This window comes from Phaeodactylum tricornutum, chromosome 15 (genome assembly GCF_000150955.2).
Source record: "Phaeodactylum tricornutum CCAP 1055/1 chromosome 15, whole genome shotgun sequence".
In the NCBI taxonomy this organism is placed as follows: domain Eukaryota; phylum Bacillariophyta; class Bacillariophyceae; order Surirellales; family Neidiaceae; genus Phaeodactylum; species Phaeodactylum tricornutum.
The window spans coordinates 369,977-384,591 of NC_011683.1; the positions used below are offsets into that span (position 1 = coordinate 369,977).

Consider the following 14,615-nt stretch of genomic DNA (forward strand, 5'->3'; position numbering starts at 1 on the left):
CCTCGACCATGACGACGCCATCCAAAGCAACTGCGAACGGCAGCACTCCTTCAATTATGCGAAGACGTGAGAAACGAAAACATCAAGCAAATTCTATCATCAGCTTAAGAGATCCTTTCGACATTCTCGCTTTAGCAATTCGGTATGACGAAAGTCTTCAGGACCCGTCGATCCTTCGTGCTCCATTGCAATCCGCCCGGTTGTTTGATCCTGATTTGTTCGCCCACAGCCTCGAGATTTTGGAGCAAAAGACCAAAGCTCCTACAAAGCTGTCTCTGAAGGACCGGCGGGCAGCCAGGAAGGGACATAACGACCCCGTGGCGTTGACGCCTGTCATCCTCGCTGGTTTGCTGAACGCTTTGGAGGAACTTTCTTCGACTACAGAGAAGGCCGTGATTGCGGAAGCGGACGTATCGTCCAAGCTGGTACAATATTGTCAAGCCATGCGACGTAGTACCCTCAAAAGACTCGAGCGAAATCGTTATCGAAATCGCGTCCAGCGCATCGTTTTGCCTTTGGGTAGTGCCGGAATATTATTCTGCGTCTATCTATTGAGTGTGACAGCCATGCGCCAACTATTGATTGAAATGCATTTCATCGATTCGTGCGAAAACATGGGTGATTATGCCGTCGCGTGTCAATTGGCGGAAGCTGCGTTATGGGACAAGTATCGCGACTATGTTTTATCGCTAGGAGAAACACCCTGCGGGATGGAGCATTCACAGCAGCTACCCTGCAATCATGCTCTGCTCCACAATCGCTACATGGAATCTCCGTTTGCACTACATGCATTTCTTTCACAAAATATTATAGGCATGGAAGAAATTGAATCAGGGCGAAAACCTCGACCCTCCACACGAGACAGAAAATCGGGTATGGAAAAGCATTCTTTATCACTAAATTGGCTTGGTCGGTCAACGGTCAACAGCTTTGTACGAGACACTATACATCGGTATATGGTGGGGAAGAAGGAGTGGACGATTCTGGACGCCGGGAGTGGTGTGGGGGGCACGCTCTATACGCTACTGGATTCTGTTCAAAACACAAAGTTGACATATCACGGCATTACTGTCAGTGCGGCAGAGAGCTATTTGGCCCGGCGACTATTGTTGCACCACAATTTGGATCTCCTCAACATTCGCTTCCATCAACAGACCTTCGATGAGCCACTGCCGTCGAAAAGCTACCATGCAGTTCTAGCGATTGAATCGCTTACGTACGCACGAAACTTGACGGCTACGCTACGCAACCTAGTACAAACACTGCAACCAGGCGGAGTCTTGGTTGTCGCCGATCACGTTGCCTACCATACGCCGGATGAAGAACAAGAGAGGGCGGTCCCTAGTTATCGTCCATCACTAGTGTCCCAAGATGTTTGGACACAAGCACTACAAAATGCAGGTTGTCGATTGGATGTACATCGGGATTTGAGTATGGAGTACGACGTAGGTTCGCATGCACCAGTGGTCACGTCATGGGACTTGTTTGCCTTGTCGCCCTGTTGGTCGTGGCGATGGTTTTGGCGAGGCCACGACGCGGCAGCCGAACGCTTACAAAAGTTGCAACTAGATCGGTTGGCCGTCAAGCAGCAAACAATATGGACGTATAAAGGATACGAAGATGCGGCTTTGGGATACCATGTATTTGTATGCACTAAGCTAAATTAGAATTACTGTAGATTCTTCTTTGCCGTGTTATTTCGACGAAGCAAAACAGTGTATTTGCATGATTTTCGAAGTTGTGGTTTTCGCCGATGAAAATGCTAGCATTGTAGTGCAACCTACAGCAAAAGTACTCACCCATACCATCTATAGAAAATCGCTTTGCCGGAGGCCAGGCAAAAAGAAGCCCAGCCCAACCCGGTCGGTCAACGCATGCATTCGCGCCGAAAAGCTGACCGTACAAACGCTGAATTCCCTACCTTCAGTATTTGTGTCTCGACAAGAGGGGTCCCAAACGAGAATCTAAGACTGACGTGGTCCAATCAAATTTTCGCTATTGTCTGACGGGCATTTCGAAACGGTTTTTCCGCCAGTCGTTGTCGATGACGTCGAACTTCCGAAAATTCTTCCAGAACTTTGGTAGGTCACCAATCGGAGGTCGTTCGCGTCCGTATCCGCATCCGCACTCATAGTCAGCCCAAAGCCGAATCCACTTTGCTATCGTCACAGGCTCACAATTTTCCCATTCGTTGAGAGAGCGAAAATCCGACTACTCGTGCAATCGACAATATCTTCTGGACTATGAAATTAAACATTGCTGCTATTGCGCTATTTGCTGCATCGGCTTCGGCCTTTGCTCCTCGATTTGCGTCGCCTCGCTCCCACGCTACCGTACTGTCCGCGGTCCTCGAAGAACGAACGGGGCAGTCTCAGCTCGACCCTGCCGTCATCGAGCGATACGCTGCGCTTCCCTACCCGGATGATACCGTTCTTGCCGAATATGTATGGGTCGATGCCGTGGGTAACACGCGCTCCAAGACACGCACGCTTCCTGCCAAGAAGGTACGAATTCAAAATATATCTAGCGGAATTTAAAGAAATACACATCCGATTCTCGATATTTGAGTTTTCACGCTTTTGTGACTCCAATTCTGACATACGTCCTTATCACCAGGCTGCATCTGTCGAGGCTCTTCCCAAGTGGAACTTTGATGGCTCTTCGACGGACCAGGCTCCCGGAGACGACTCGGAAGTTATTCTACGTCCTTGCCGTATCTTCAAAGATCCTTTCCGACCTCGTAACGATGGTCTCGACAATGTTCTCGTCATGTGCGATTGCTACACACCGAACGGCGAAGCAATTCCCACGAACCACCGTGCCAAGGCTATGGAATCTTTTGAATCCAGGGAAGACGAAGAGATCTGGTTCGGGCTCGAACAGGAATTTACGCTGTTCAACTTGGACAAGCGTACCCCTCTCGGCTGGCCAGAAGGCGGCATGCCCAATCGCCCTCAAGGACCTTACTATTGTAGTGTTGGACCCGAAAATAACTTCGGACGTCACATTACGGAATCCATGTACCGGGCTTGTCTCTACGCAGGCATCAACATTTCGGGAACGAATGGAGAAGTCATGCCCGGACAACAGGAATACCAGGTTGGACCCTGCGTGGGAATTGACGCAGGGGATCAGCTCATGATGAGCCGATACATTCTTCAGCGTGTCTGCGAGGATTTCCAGGTATATTGTACACTCCATCCCAAGCCCATCGTTGACGGTGACTGGAACGGCGCCGGCATGCACACCAATGTTTCTACTAAATCCATGCGCGAGGAAGGTGGCCTTGAAGTTATCAAAAAGGCGATTTACAAGTTGGGGGCCAAGCACCTTGAGCACATCGCTGTGTACGGTGAAGGTAACGAACTTCGCCTGACAGGCAAGCACGAAACGGCCAGCATGGACAAGTTTTGCTACGGTGTTGCCAACCGTGGAGCGTCCATTCGAATTGGTCGCGACACCGAAGCCGAGGGGAAGGGATACTTCGAGGATCGTCGTCCGTCATCTAACGCCGATCCTTACATTGTTACGGGAAAGATCATGAATACAATTATGGAAGATGTGGAAGTCCCCGATATTGCTCCAATGGACAAGGCCGTGGCCTAAGCACAAAGATTTGGTGATTTTGATCTGTGTTTTTTTTCCCACTATTTTTGGTCTCACGAATCGCTTGCACACGTAGTAGTACACTTCACAAAAGCCACCTTCCATTAAGAAAAACATAATTTTGCCACACGATAACGACATACATTTACCACTGCTACCCATGACAGGGGTGACTACAGCTGACAGTGAGGGACGAGAATCTGTCGAATCCAGGTCGCGTAGGGCAGTTGCAGAAAAAGCACAAAATCATAAAAGAAGAAACTTGGGTTACCACGGAAAAAATGCTTGTGCAGGGTGCGAACCAAAATTCAATGGCAACAATAGATACAGAAATTGCGCCAGTGGCGAAGAAAGAATGCAATGCAACTGAAGCGTAACATCTGTGTCACATTCCAGCAAGGCAACGTCGTTTTGATTTATCAGGGCATGATTCGCCGCCGGGAAAACATAGGACACAGAGAATGGAGATGAGGAAGTGTGTTCGTTGCGTGGAAATATACGAAGCGGCATCAGCATTGCTTTCGAATGATGGTAAAAGCACTTTATATGATCGTCACTGTTGCTATAATCTACATAGCATATTCGTACCTTTAAAAATACAAATAACGATAAAAAGTGTTCTACGGGAAGTATGACCGCCATCGAACATCCACACCAGCTAATCGTGTTGACAGCGCCTGTGTTTGTTCACGGTCAACTTCGGGCCGATCGATCGCCGTAAGTTCAACCTGAAGCCCAGCTTTTTGTGCGGCAATCACGAAATCACACAGCATTTGATGTGCCCTCGACGAGCATTCGGAAGGCAACTGCGGATTCATCAGGTTATCGTACTGGTCTGCGTCGCTCGTCATGAGTGCGACGCTAACCGAGTCCACACCGCATTCCACTAAGTCCTTTGCTCTGGTTGACGAAAGCAAGCCGTTGGTCGAAAGCCGAACAGGTAGATCACACAGTTCTTGTACGTGCTGTACAAATTTAGATAATATGTTGAATCTCAGTGTGGGTTCTCCTTCTCCCGCAATCACTATGGATTCAAATTCGGAGAGGTTAATTTCCTGTATCTCCATCAGAAGTTCTTCTACTGTTGGGCGTCCCGATAAAAAGTCTGAAGGAAGCTCCACGACAAAAGCATCGTCAGATGGCTCCGGTAGCTTTTGTTTACGTTCTTGTGTTTCTAACCATATGCACCAGTGTTTCCATTGAGATGCGTTTCCTTCAGCATCCCGCACGCGACATAGGGCGACGACGACTTCCGGTGGGAGCAAGAAGTTGGGACCCCGGGTAAGCGGTAGAGTCCGACTATTGCATCGACTGGTGAGCGGAACGTACAAAGATTTGCCTATCCTATAGGTGAAGCAAGATGTCAGTGTCTTTGTCCACTTCATCGTACAGCAACCCGCCCGCCGGTTTGCTGCTGTTGCGCATCCAACGAAGGATCACAATGTTGATGTACAGAAACGGCAAACCGAGGGGGCAGAATAATAGCGAGATGCCTTACAGATCCTCTCCCAAAATGGAATTGTTCCTTCGCAGTCAAAGAAAATGTCGCTACCGACATCGAAACGACTGTGCTTACGAATCAACCACAGCGACTTTCCATTTCGTAAGTATAGGTATTTCTACGTTGATCGATTGACTTCTTCCCCATCGACAAGCTTTCCGGGTTTCTGGAATTCCGGTCGCTCCCTGGACAACAAAATCTGGAGTCGAATGGGTTGGTTGCATTATTTCGACGTGTGATCTGTCCACAAAACACGAACAAAGCAGTATCCCATATTATTCGTACCGAAATGCAGGCTGTGGCTCCTCTGACTGCTGTACAGATTCCGTGTTGCCTTTGTGGCGTGCTTACTGCGCCGAACGCAGCGAATCAGTGCGCTTCGTGTCTGGCACAGGAATTTGATCTGAAAGGCCGCTTGCAGCGGGGTCCATCGGGGGCACCATTTGCGACAACTTACCAGTGCCGGGAATGCCGTCGGTTCCGACGGACTGAAAAGCACCACGAACACGCCGGACCAGAATCCCCGGAGCTACTAGCGATTTGCTTAAAAGCAATTCCGGCGCTCCAATCGACGGCTGAACCCCGCTTACATTTGATCGATGCTGGTTGGGTATGGACGGAACCACATTCCATGCGGTGGAAGGTACGATTGACGGTGAGGACCGAAATTCAGGCCGTGACGGTCCAACAACGTGTAGTCGTTGAACTCCACAATGCCTTTCGGCAGTGCAATGATTGCAATCGTGAGTTCACCAATCGTACCTGGCAAGCGCTCGTCCAGCTGCGTCAAAAACGCTCAGACGATGCGCCCAAGAAGGGACTGACGGCCTTGGAAATGGCGCTGGCGAAGAATAAGGAAATTCGAAAGCATGTACTCAAGATCGATGCCGTACGGAATGGTTTTGATTTCTACTTTCTGTCGCTGTCCTACGCCCAAGCGTTCAGCGCTTACCTACAACGAGTTGGTCCGATGCGCGTCAAGACCAGTAAGAAGCTCGTTTCACAAGATTTTACGAACAACACAGCGAATATGAAGTACACGGTAGTTTGTGATTTGGTACCATTTTGCAAAGACGACTTGGTTTTGATTAAGAAGGGCGCTAAAGGAAAATTGTCGGGACGCTTAGCACTCGTGACGAAGGTGTCGAGTGTCGTACATTTGATGGATTCATCTCCGAAACGGGAAGCGTTGCTCGATAGTCAAATGGAGCTGTCGCCAGACGCGTATTACAAACAAGAGAAGCTGTACACAATTCTACAAGCGTCGAACCGAACTATCCCATTTGTGGTTTTAGATGTTGACTTGTGTCAGCACGATGGGGGCGCAATGGATGAAAGTGGCCAGCCACTATATGCTGGAGTAGAAAATAGCGTGGAGAAGTACTGTTTGGCCGATGTTCAGGTTGCTCGTCAGTCGGATTTTGGGGTCAATGATGAAGTTTTCAATTGTGTCACGCATCTAGGCCATTTGATCAGACCAGGTGATGTCGTCATGGGATACGATTTAGTTGCAACGGTGGGTGGTGACTGGGAGGTCGAAGAGTCCCTCCACAACAGTTTTGTACTGCCGGATGTTGTTTTAGTCAAAAAGATCGTGGGGTCGTTGCAACCGTCCGCAACCGAGCTCAAGGCTGGAACCACGAAAAAGCGTGAACGTCGTCATCGGAGAAAAGAGGGCAAGAAATCACGCGAGCTTGAAGAGAGTGCAGCGCGCATGGGATTCTTACATGATTACCATGGAGACGAAAATGAGTTTGAAACCAAGTCGGGAATGGACCCGGCATTGGCTGCCGAGCTCCATGAGCTGGAAAAGGAATTTGCGGCACTCGATCGGCCTAGTTCCGAGCGTCTTGACCTTGAACGACAAGATTTAGAATGAGCCTACGATTCAAATATGACGGAGGGCAATTAACCTTTTCATCAATAGCAAACGCCATCCTGCCCGATCTAGACATATTAGCAGCAGGTGTGACAGCTCATTTGCTTCCTCTTTACAAGCTTGTTTTTATTCACATGTAACTTTTCTTTCCGTTGAGACCATCGTCTTGCCCGGTGACTAACTGTAACTAGCTAGCTATGTTGATGCATCTGAATTGCCAATAGCATGGAGGTTAGGGTTCCGGGCTGCAGGCTACGTAAAATCACTTCTTCACGCACTATGGAGTATCAATCACATTTTGCCAATCCAACTTATGCAACGGACCATGTTGGCGTCGGCCCCTAAAGTGAAGGCCTACTTGGCTAGTCTGAAAGGAAGCGTTATAGATTCCGAAAAACCAGACTTTATACTCTGTTATACAGCGCTTCTCAAACTTGAACTGCTTCATAGGGGAGTATTGCTCGACTCAACAAATGATCTATCCAAAACGCTGGACTCCGTGACGGTCACGGCCGGGAAAGCACTGCTAGACTCATCTATCGCATCCATGCCGAAAACACTCTTATCGGGTATTTCGGCATTCGCTGGCAGAATAGCTGAAAATGTGAATACTGCTGTGATGGATTCAGGGACATATTTAAATGAGTTATCTGAGCTGGACGGGGAACGTAGTCAATCCGCACGCCAACGTTGTCGCGATGTGGGCGATAAACGACTTTACGCAATCTTACTCATCGCTAGCGAGAGAAAGCTACTAACGAATGTCCAACTCTCTGAGCGATTATTGTTTCTCGCAGAAGGTTACTACTATCATGCCGCAAGTTTGCAACCAGATGCTCCTATTATGTGGAAAAGGGCCTGGGATACCATCGTTGAAAGACAAAAGATTAATGGCAAGAATGATGAAAACTCCTGGGAGGCGACATTTTCACTTCAAAATCTACGCCGTATCGCCTCATACAAAGGGAACGGTAAGCGCGCGGCAGAATTGGGTTTAGCTCTCGTGCAGAGTCTCCTCAATTCTGTTGACTGTACCGAAAGCAACGTATCTCTCAAGGGCCTTCTCGAATCATTTGTGCAGCCTTATCGGGAACTGGAACCAATGAAACGCAAGTATGCAAACAAGATGGCTGCTGATACTGTAGAGTCCATATCTGAGGAAAGTCTATCAGAACTGGACCTTTTTCTTCTAAAACAACTGTCTCTAAGGGTTTGCTTGTCTGGCGAAGATTGGGCAATTGAACAAATAGCAGAGGACGAAATCAAGCAACGAGAGAATCGTAAACCCCTTGAAGCAGTAATCAAACCCTTATCTTTGGAAGCTGTACGTGGCCTTGTAAGAAAGGATTATTTGGCGAACCAAGATTCTTTCTCTGAGAAGATGGATAAGTTTGCAAATGCTCTACGCGACGCTGTCTTACTGAATTTTGCAGATTCTAAAGCACGCATTAATGGCTGTATTGACCTATTGAAGTATTTGTCGCGGATGAAGGACAAGTACCAGGCTAGAGCTTATACATTGGCATTAGGCTCGACAGAACGATGTGTTACATTGGAAGATATCGCGAACTTCGTTAAGCCTATCTTGTACGCCTTGCGAGAACGAGCCGCTTGGAGTGGAATCGATGAGAGTGCGGAAGAAAGGATACATAGGTTAGAGAAATGCTTCAATGATGTGTCCGTAGAAGAATTGGGATATATCGAGGCATGCGCTTTGATAGTCCCATTTTTAGAATGGAAATTTTCTTGCTCAGATTCTGTTGTGATGCTATTTGACATGGAATCTCATTGCTTTGTTCAAGAACTTCTTTGGATGCTTCGTAGAAAATGGAAGGCTGTCGCCGAACATTCCCAGACGACTGCTACAGTGAAGAATCAAGTAGATAAAACGGATCGACGCATTCAAAAGATCGACTTGGCACTTTTGTCGACGATGGCTCTCCTCGCTCTGGGGTTGCCTTCAGGTTCCACCTCTGATGTTCGACGTGTGACGGATGCGGCAATCTCTTTTTCAATCAAAGATGTCAGCCAATATTCAAGTGAGAGTGGTGGTCCGTTTCTCTCTTTCCTTGTCGCCTGGAATGGTCTATCTCGATCGCCCTGGCAATTTTGCGGAGTTGCCGAAGCTCGCCGAATACTAGTCGGTGCAAGAGCGTGCTTACTGAAGTCGGCAAGAGCTTGCGGTCAAACATTCTTGTCGGTTGGTTCACTGCTCCTTGACATCGCCAAGGCAGATGCGGAAATGCTGTCTATTGGAGGAGGGTTGACTCATGAAGTGCCACTCCTTTACAGAGCCGTAATGACGGCAGCAAAGGACACTGGGAGAATGGCGGACAACTTAGAACTTATACTGCAATCACATATTTTCTCGGGTTGGGGGAGGTTACTTATCAGAGAACCAGCCCTGCAGTTTGAGGCAGTCAATGCGCAAGAGAATGTAGTAGACGTATTGAAAGGGTACTTGATTGCTTTGCAAAGAATGGACTGTGAAGGCTCTTTTTACTTGTGGCGCTCTCCAAGCGCAGTGAGGAACGCGGCCTGCTATCAAATTGCGGCTGCGAGGCAGAGAATTGCTGATCTGCTGCTTCACAAGGGTGAGCTAGAGGAGGCGCAGTTTTTTCTTCAAGACGCGGTAAACGATGCGCCTGAAGATCAAAATGCATGCTTTTCTTTGGGTGTTTTTCAACTTCGACTGATGTGTTGTGAACAATCGCGATTGCCTGTCGATGAAAAAGCGGCACAGATGCACCTTCTACGAGCTGCCAAACTAGATTCGAGTCGTCCCGATCCCTTCGCCTTGCTAGGATATTGGTATGAAGAGTCGAACGATTACAAACGGGCTGCTGGATGCTATTCGAAGGCTTTGCTTCTTGACCCTTCGCATCCAGTAGCTGGTCGTGGTTTATTAAGACTGAAAGCTGGAAACCTACTGGGTGTGCTTGAGAAGGCAATTGATAGGGGCTCCACGCTCAGCGGATGGGCATGGTTGGCGCTTGCGACCCACAAAGCCAACGTATTGGGCGACGACGAGCTTGCCGTAGTGTCTCTCGTGAATGCTCTGCGTTGCCGCGACATTCTGAACCCTGAATCTGAGCCTCTTGCTTTCTGCTATTATGACCCATTAGGCCCACGTGACTCTAGCTGCAGCGATCACGCTACGGCTTTGTGCGCTTTAGGTTCTAGCTACGAGCGCCTTGGTCGCTATACTGCCGCGCTTCGGTCATTTCATTCTGCTATTGACGAATCGTCTCTACACGTCACCACAGCATCTCTCATTTCGTGTGCGCAAGGTAAGCTGGGAACCTATAGTATAGGCCGAATTTCTCCAAATTTCATGGCTTAAAAAGTGTCTTCCTATGTTTGTAGTCGAGATTAAACTTGGGTTATTTGAAGACGCCGCAGAACGACTGACAACAGTCGTATCTACGGAGAACAAGGACGAGCGACTTGTTGCTGCGCAAAACCTTGGTATAGCTCTGCATGCACTTGCCCAACGGGATCTCCATGATGGAAAGGCTGGTGCAGCTCTTTCGCATATTGTCCGAGGCATAGAGTTCTTGCAGTCACAATTGGAATCTCATGTCTGTCTACAAAAACTGATCGGGGATCTTTACACCTATGCGGCTGTGTTGCCTCCCGACCTATTTGAATCGACCTTCAGCAACAGCTCATCGATTAGCCCCAATGGTCAGTTGAGCCCGCATTATCAATTTATTGCCGCTGGAGAAGAATTTTACAATATTGCAATATCAAACGCCACGGACCTTTTCAAAGAAGGCGATGAATTGAAGCATTTGCAGGCCAGCCTGATAAGTGACCTTGGTTGTAATATTCTTCTCCAGGCTCAATCATGCTTTTCAGCCCATGTACACGGCGTTACATCTCCTTCAAGAAAGGAGGTCTTACTCACCTCTGCAGCGACTAAGTTTAAAAGTGCTCTGGAAATTGACCCTCTACATTCTCCAGCTTGGTGTGGACTTGGATGTGCGTTAGCCGTAAGCGATCCCCTTCTTGCACAGCACGCCTTTTCACGTGCAATCGAACTGGACAAGGTCAGTCCCGATGCGTACGCGAACCTCGGTTTCTTGTACACATCTAATGCCAGATTAGCCGCGAGCGCCGGGGTCTCTGATGCGTTGACCGAAGTAGCAGACACACCCATGATGTGGATCAACCGAGCTATAGTTCTTGAGTACCAGGCTCGGCAATCTCACCAGCAAGAGGAAGAACAACAATACCGTGGCTATATTCGGGAAGCTTCAAATGCTTACCTTGCGTCAATGCAAGTAGTGAAGCGGCCTGCTGCTGTCCTTGGTATGTCTCTGTTGTCCCGTATCGACTGGGGGAATCCCGAGGCACCATACGCCCAGCGCGAAAGCTCCTATTACCTCGATGAGTATTTGGCCTCCGTTGGTCCAGCCGACTTGCCTGCTAAAATACTACAAAGAGTGGCCTTTTTGGAGAAGTCAGCTTCGAGCCATCGAAGCACTTCTCCAGCTGAGCTATCGGCGATGATCTCCGGTGTTACAGATGCCACCAGCGATCTCAAGGCAATTGGTATAGGTAGTGAAGCCGGACAAGGTCTTGACCTGGATTTGATCAGCGGAATAGGAGCAGACGTGGCGACTGAACATTCAGAAGAAGGCACAGCCTGTGAATTGTCGTTGCCTATACCAATTGGTCGTCGCCTGATGCTGACACCACGGGATGGCTCCGTGTGGTTGGAACTTTCCAAAGAGTTGGTGTTTGCTTTGAGTAACGACTCACCAGACTGCTCCTTTGATGCTGCCCGATCTGCTGCCGTGCAGTCACTCAACATTCTGATGAGAAGCGTGTTCCACACTTCCTATGTCATGAGCAAACCAGCAAAGTACAAGGCTGCCGACGTTTCGGACGCTCTGTCCCTTGCCCACGTACTGAAGAATAAGGCTCAGAACGAGTGGTATTCATCAAGCGGTCACGACTTTGATCTTCAGCGAGCACTCATTTTATGCCCCACCAACAAAGTTGCCAGAGCAGCGCTGACCAATTAGCATCTTCAAATCAGTGGACATGGCTATTTTAGCTACAGCTTCCCTTTGGCTCCGAAGGAATGGGTTTGGATCTCTTTGCTCCAGGGTCGGGTAATTAATCTTCCTATGAACCACTGCCAAAAGCGGTATGCGTGGCGTAGTGTGTTTTTTCTATTGCAGGTAGCAACGGCAAGTAAGAAGAGACTCAAAGTGTTTGACATGGTGAACCCATGTTGCTAGTCTTGCATATTGGCGTCGGTAACATGATTAATGTTGGTCGAAATTTATGGGAGTCAACAAGAGCAGTAACATTAACTACGGTGACGGGGACCTCATTCCAAACTTGTTGTACAGTAAATTTTTCGATTTTTAGGCCTTTTCTCCAACTTCTGCTCCAGGAGGATAATAATCAATCACGGCTACATCTTGGCTAGAAATGACAGGGGCCCTTCAGTTGGGAGGAAATGAAAGGCATCGTTTAACAAAAGAATTGGTGGGAAGCCAAAAAGAATGTACCCCCACCAGTTCATTTCAAAGGGATTGGTGTTCGCCCGCATCGCCGGGTCTACCCACTTGACCTCCTTGATTTCTCCCGTGTTCATGTCCTTGACAATATTCTTGGGTAAATCAACCTTTGTTTCCAACGAGGTCGGAACCGTATTGGCGTCTTGCGGAGACGATGTTTCACTCAATGGAGGCGTGGTTGTCGTCAAGGACGTCTTGTCGTTCTCAGCGTTGAACATGTGCAGGTTATCGATAGTCGTCCTCTTCATGCCGAATGGCTGTGGCGCAAATGCAGATGAGACAGCCAAAAGCGCAAAGACGCAGAAAACACGGTTGTACATGGTAACCAGCATATGCAGCAATGGTGACAAGCACTCTAAGGAGAGGATGAATTGATTTGTGTTGATGGTGATACTGGGAATGAAAGACGAGCGGTCGGATCTTGAAGTTGAAGTCGAAGTCTCGGTCGACGCAAGTCATAGAGAAAGTGAGTCCCGCCAGATTCCTTTCTCATTAGCCAGTATTGGTAGATCGTGTGAAATATGCGCTCGTCTAATACATTACTGCTAGCGAGCATAATAAAAACTCATGCGCCGTAAATGGAAAGTCGGAAGTCCAATCACGGAGAGGCCAGGGGTCCTTGACCGGAATACGACGAACGAATAAAATGTGGGACTATGAGTGAAAAGGTACCATTCATTCTGAGAAGTAAACCATGTCAGAGGGCACTATGCGTCGACCAAAAAGGCAGAGCGCAATGCGCTCAGCTAGAGTGTCTACTTCCGAAAGGGTTCGTTTGCTGTGCTGTGTTGCATGGTCGGTGACGGTGATGACCTTTGCGGCAGCTGCCGACTTTGAGCCCTACCAACTCAATGGTGGTCTCGTTGCCGCCGTTGCCGGACGCGATTTTGTGGTACTATCAACCGACACACGACTCATGGGACCCAGTGGATACGATATATTGGAACGCAACCATGTCAAAAGTCGTTTATGGGCCGCGACGGATGCTAGATCAACCTCGCTACAATTAAACCTATTAAATCCAGATGGTTCTGTTCGGTTCGAGGCGCCCTCCACAGTCGAAACCACCAATTCTGGCGAACTAATTGTCCATGCATCTACAAAACTTGTCTACGCGCCCACTTTCGTTGGATCATCAGGGTGTAACGCGGACTGTGAAATGTTGAAACGAACCGTACGCGCTGATACAAGGGCTGCTTTTTACCATGGAGAATCTGATATTCAAACCGCTGCCGTGGCCACGCTTTTGGGACAAATGCTGTACAGCCGACGCGGTTTTCCGTTTTACAGCTTTTGTGTCGTCGGAGGGATGGAGAACGGAGCTGGAAAAGTTTATGTCTATGATGCGATTGGATCCTACGAGCAAGTCGGTGTAGCAACGTCAGGAACAGGTCGAGAGCTCCTACAGCCTATACTCGATCGTTCCTTTCGCTCGCGGGAGGTGTTTCGATCCACCATTGAATCTGAGTTGCCGAAACAAGTCATGCTCCCAGTTGCGCCGAGGCAAGTAGATTGTTCGAAGGACGAAGCGATTTCAAAACTCGTCGATGGCTATCGATCCGTTTCTGAACGAGATATTGGTGTTGGCGATCGAGTTGTTTTTTGCTGTATACAGCAACTATCGGATGGCACCTTTCAATGCGAAGTTTCTAGTACAGCTCTAAAGAAACATTGAAGGACTTTGCCGTATCCCGTGCGATTCTAGAGGTACTTGTCACGTCGGATGGAGGAGCGAAACAGAGTTGGAGGGAGCGAAACTTCTCCCTCTTACACTTTTCATAAGATGTTTGATATTAGGTGGTGTCTCGCCAGCCTAAGACTGTTTTACGGAAATCTGTCTACTAGACGACACAAGGCCTGAAAAATACGTCTGCCAACATAAACATGATAATGCGGACAGCTGTCAGTAAATCCAACTGTCATTTCAATCCTTGTCAGTCCGGGCTCCGTAACTTGCAGCTGGCGATCGGATCCAGCTTTCCAGGACGGTGACAGATACGTCATCGATTGCACTACTGAAGGTTCTTCATTCGAATATCAACTGGATATTTACTGTAGAATATTTGTTATCTTCAAATAAGTATTATTCCTT

At 48.4% G+C, this 14,615-nt stretch overlaps 7 protein-coding genes across 7 annotated transcripts; 5 read left to right on the plus strand and 2 right to left on the minus strand.

Annotated features, from left to right (window-relative positions):
- Positions 1-3: 3 nt before the first annotated feature.
- On the plus strand, positions 4-1,667 carry PHATRDRAFT_47892 (predicted protein; the record flags this gene model as incomplete). Its single annotated transcript, XM_002182172.1, has 1 exon — positions 4-1,667. The coding sequence occupies exon 1, from the start codon at positions 9-11 to the stop codon at positions 1,665-1,667; it is 1,659 nt and encodes a 552-aa protein (XP_002182208.1). The 5' UTR covers positions 4-8.
- Positions 1,668-2,243: 576 nt separating this feature from the next.
- Positions 2,244-3,606, plus strand: PHATRDRAFT_51092 (predicted protein; the record flags this gene model as incomplete). Its single annotated transcript, XM_002182173.1, has 2 exons — positions 2,244-2,504; positions 2,617-3,606. 2 exons carry the CDS (start codon positions 2,244-2,246, stop codon positions 3,604-3,606), a joined length of 1,251 nt encoding a protein of 416 aa, XP_002182209.1.
- Positions 3,607-3,729: 123 nt separating this feature from the next.
- Positions 3,730-4,991, minus strand: PHATRDRAFT_47894 (predicted protein; the record flags this gene model as incomplete). Its single annotated transcript, XM_002182345.1, has 2 exons — positions 3,730-4,016; positions 4,195-4,991. The coding sequence occupies one exon, from the start codon at positions 4,989-4,991 to the stop codon at positions 4,227-4,229; it is 765 nt and encodes a 254-aa protein (XP_002182381.1). The 3' UTR covers positions 3,730-4,016; positions 4,195-4,226.
- Positions 4,992-5,359: 368 nt separating this feature from the next.
- PHATRDRAFT_21996 (predicted protein) lies at positions 5,360-6,701 on the plus strand (the record flags this gene model as incomplete). The annotated part of the gene is made up of 2 exons (XM_002182174.1): positions 5,360-6,414; positions 6,469-6,701. Coding segments are annotated over exons 1-2 (1,251 nt in total), but the record flags the coding sequence as incomplete, so codon positions are not given.
- Positions 6,702-7,311: 610 nt separating this feature from the next.
- Positions 7,312-12,019, plus strand: PHATRDRAFT_47896 (predicted protein; the record flags this gene model as incomplete). Its single annotated transcript, XM_002182175.1, has 2 exons — positions 7,312-10,276; positions 10,353-12,019. 2 exons carry the CDS (start codon positions 7,312-7,314, stop codon positions 12,017-12,019), a joined length of 4,632 nt encoding a protein of 1,543 aa, XP_002182211.1.
- Positions 12,020-12,417: 398 nt separating this feature from the next.
- On the minus strand, positions 12,418-12,843 carry PHATRDRAFT_38227 (predicted protein; the record flags this gene model as incomplete). The annotated part of the gene is made up of 1 exon (XM_002182346.1): positions 12,418-12,843. The coding sequence occupies one exon, from the start codon at positions 12,841-12,843 to the stop codon at positions 12,418-12,420; it is 426 nt and encodes a 141-aa protein (XP_002182382.1).
- A 488-nt stretch (positions 12,844-13,331) lies between these two features.
- PHATRDRAFT_14449 (predicted protein) lies at positions 13,332-14,120 on the plus strand (the record flags this gene model as incomplete). The annotated part of the gene is made up of 2 exons (XM_002182176.1): positions 13,332-13,485; positions 13,582-14,120. Coding segments are annotated over 2 exons (693 nt in total), but the record flags the coding sequence as incomplete, so codon positions are not given.
- Between the last annotated feature and the right edge of the window lie 495 nt (positions 14,121-14,615).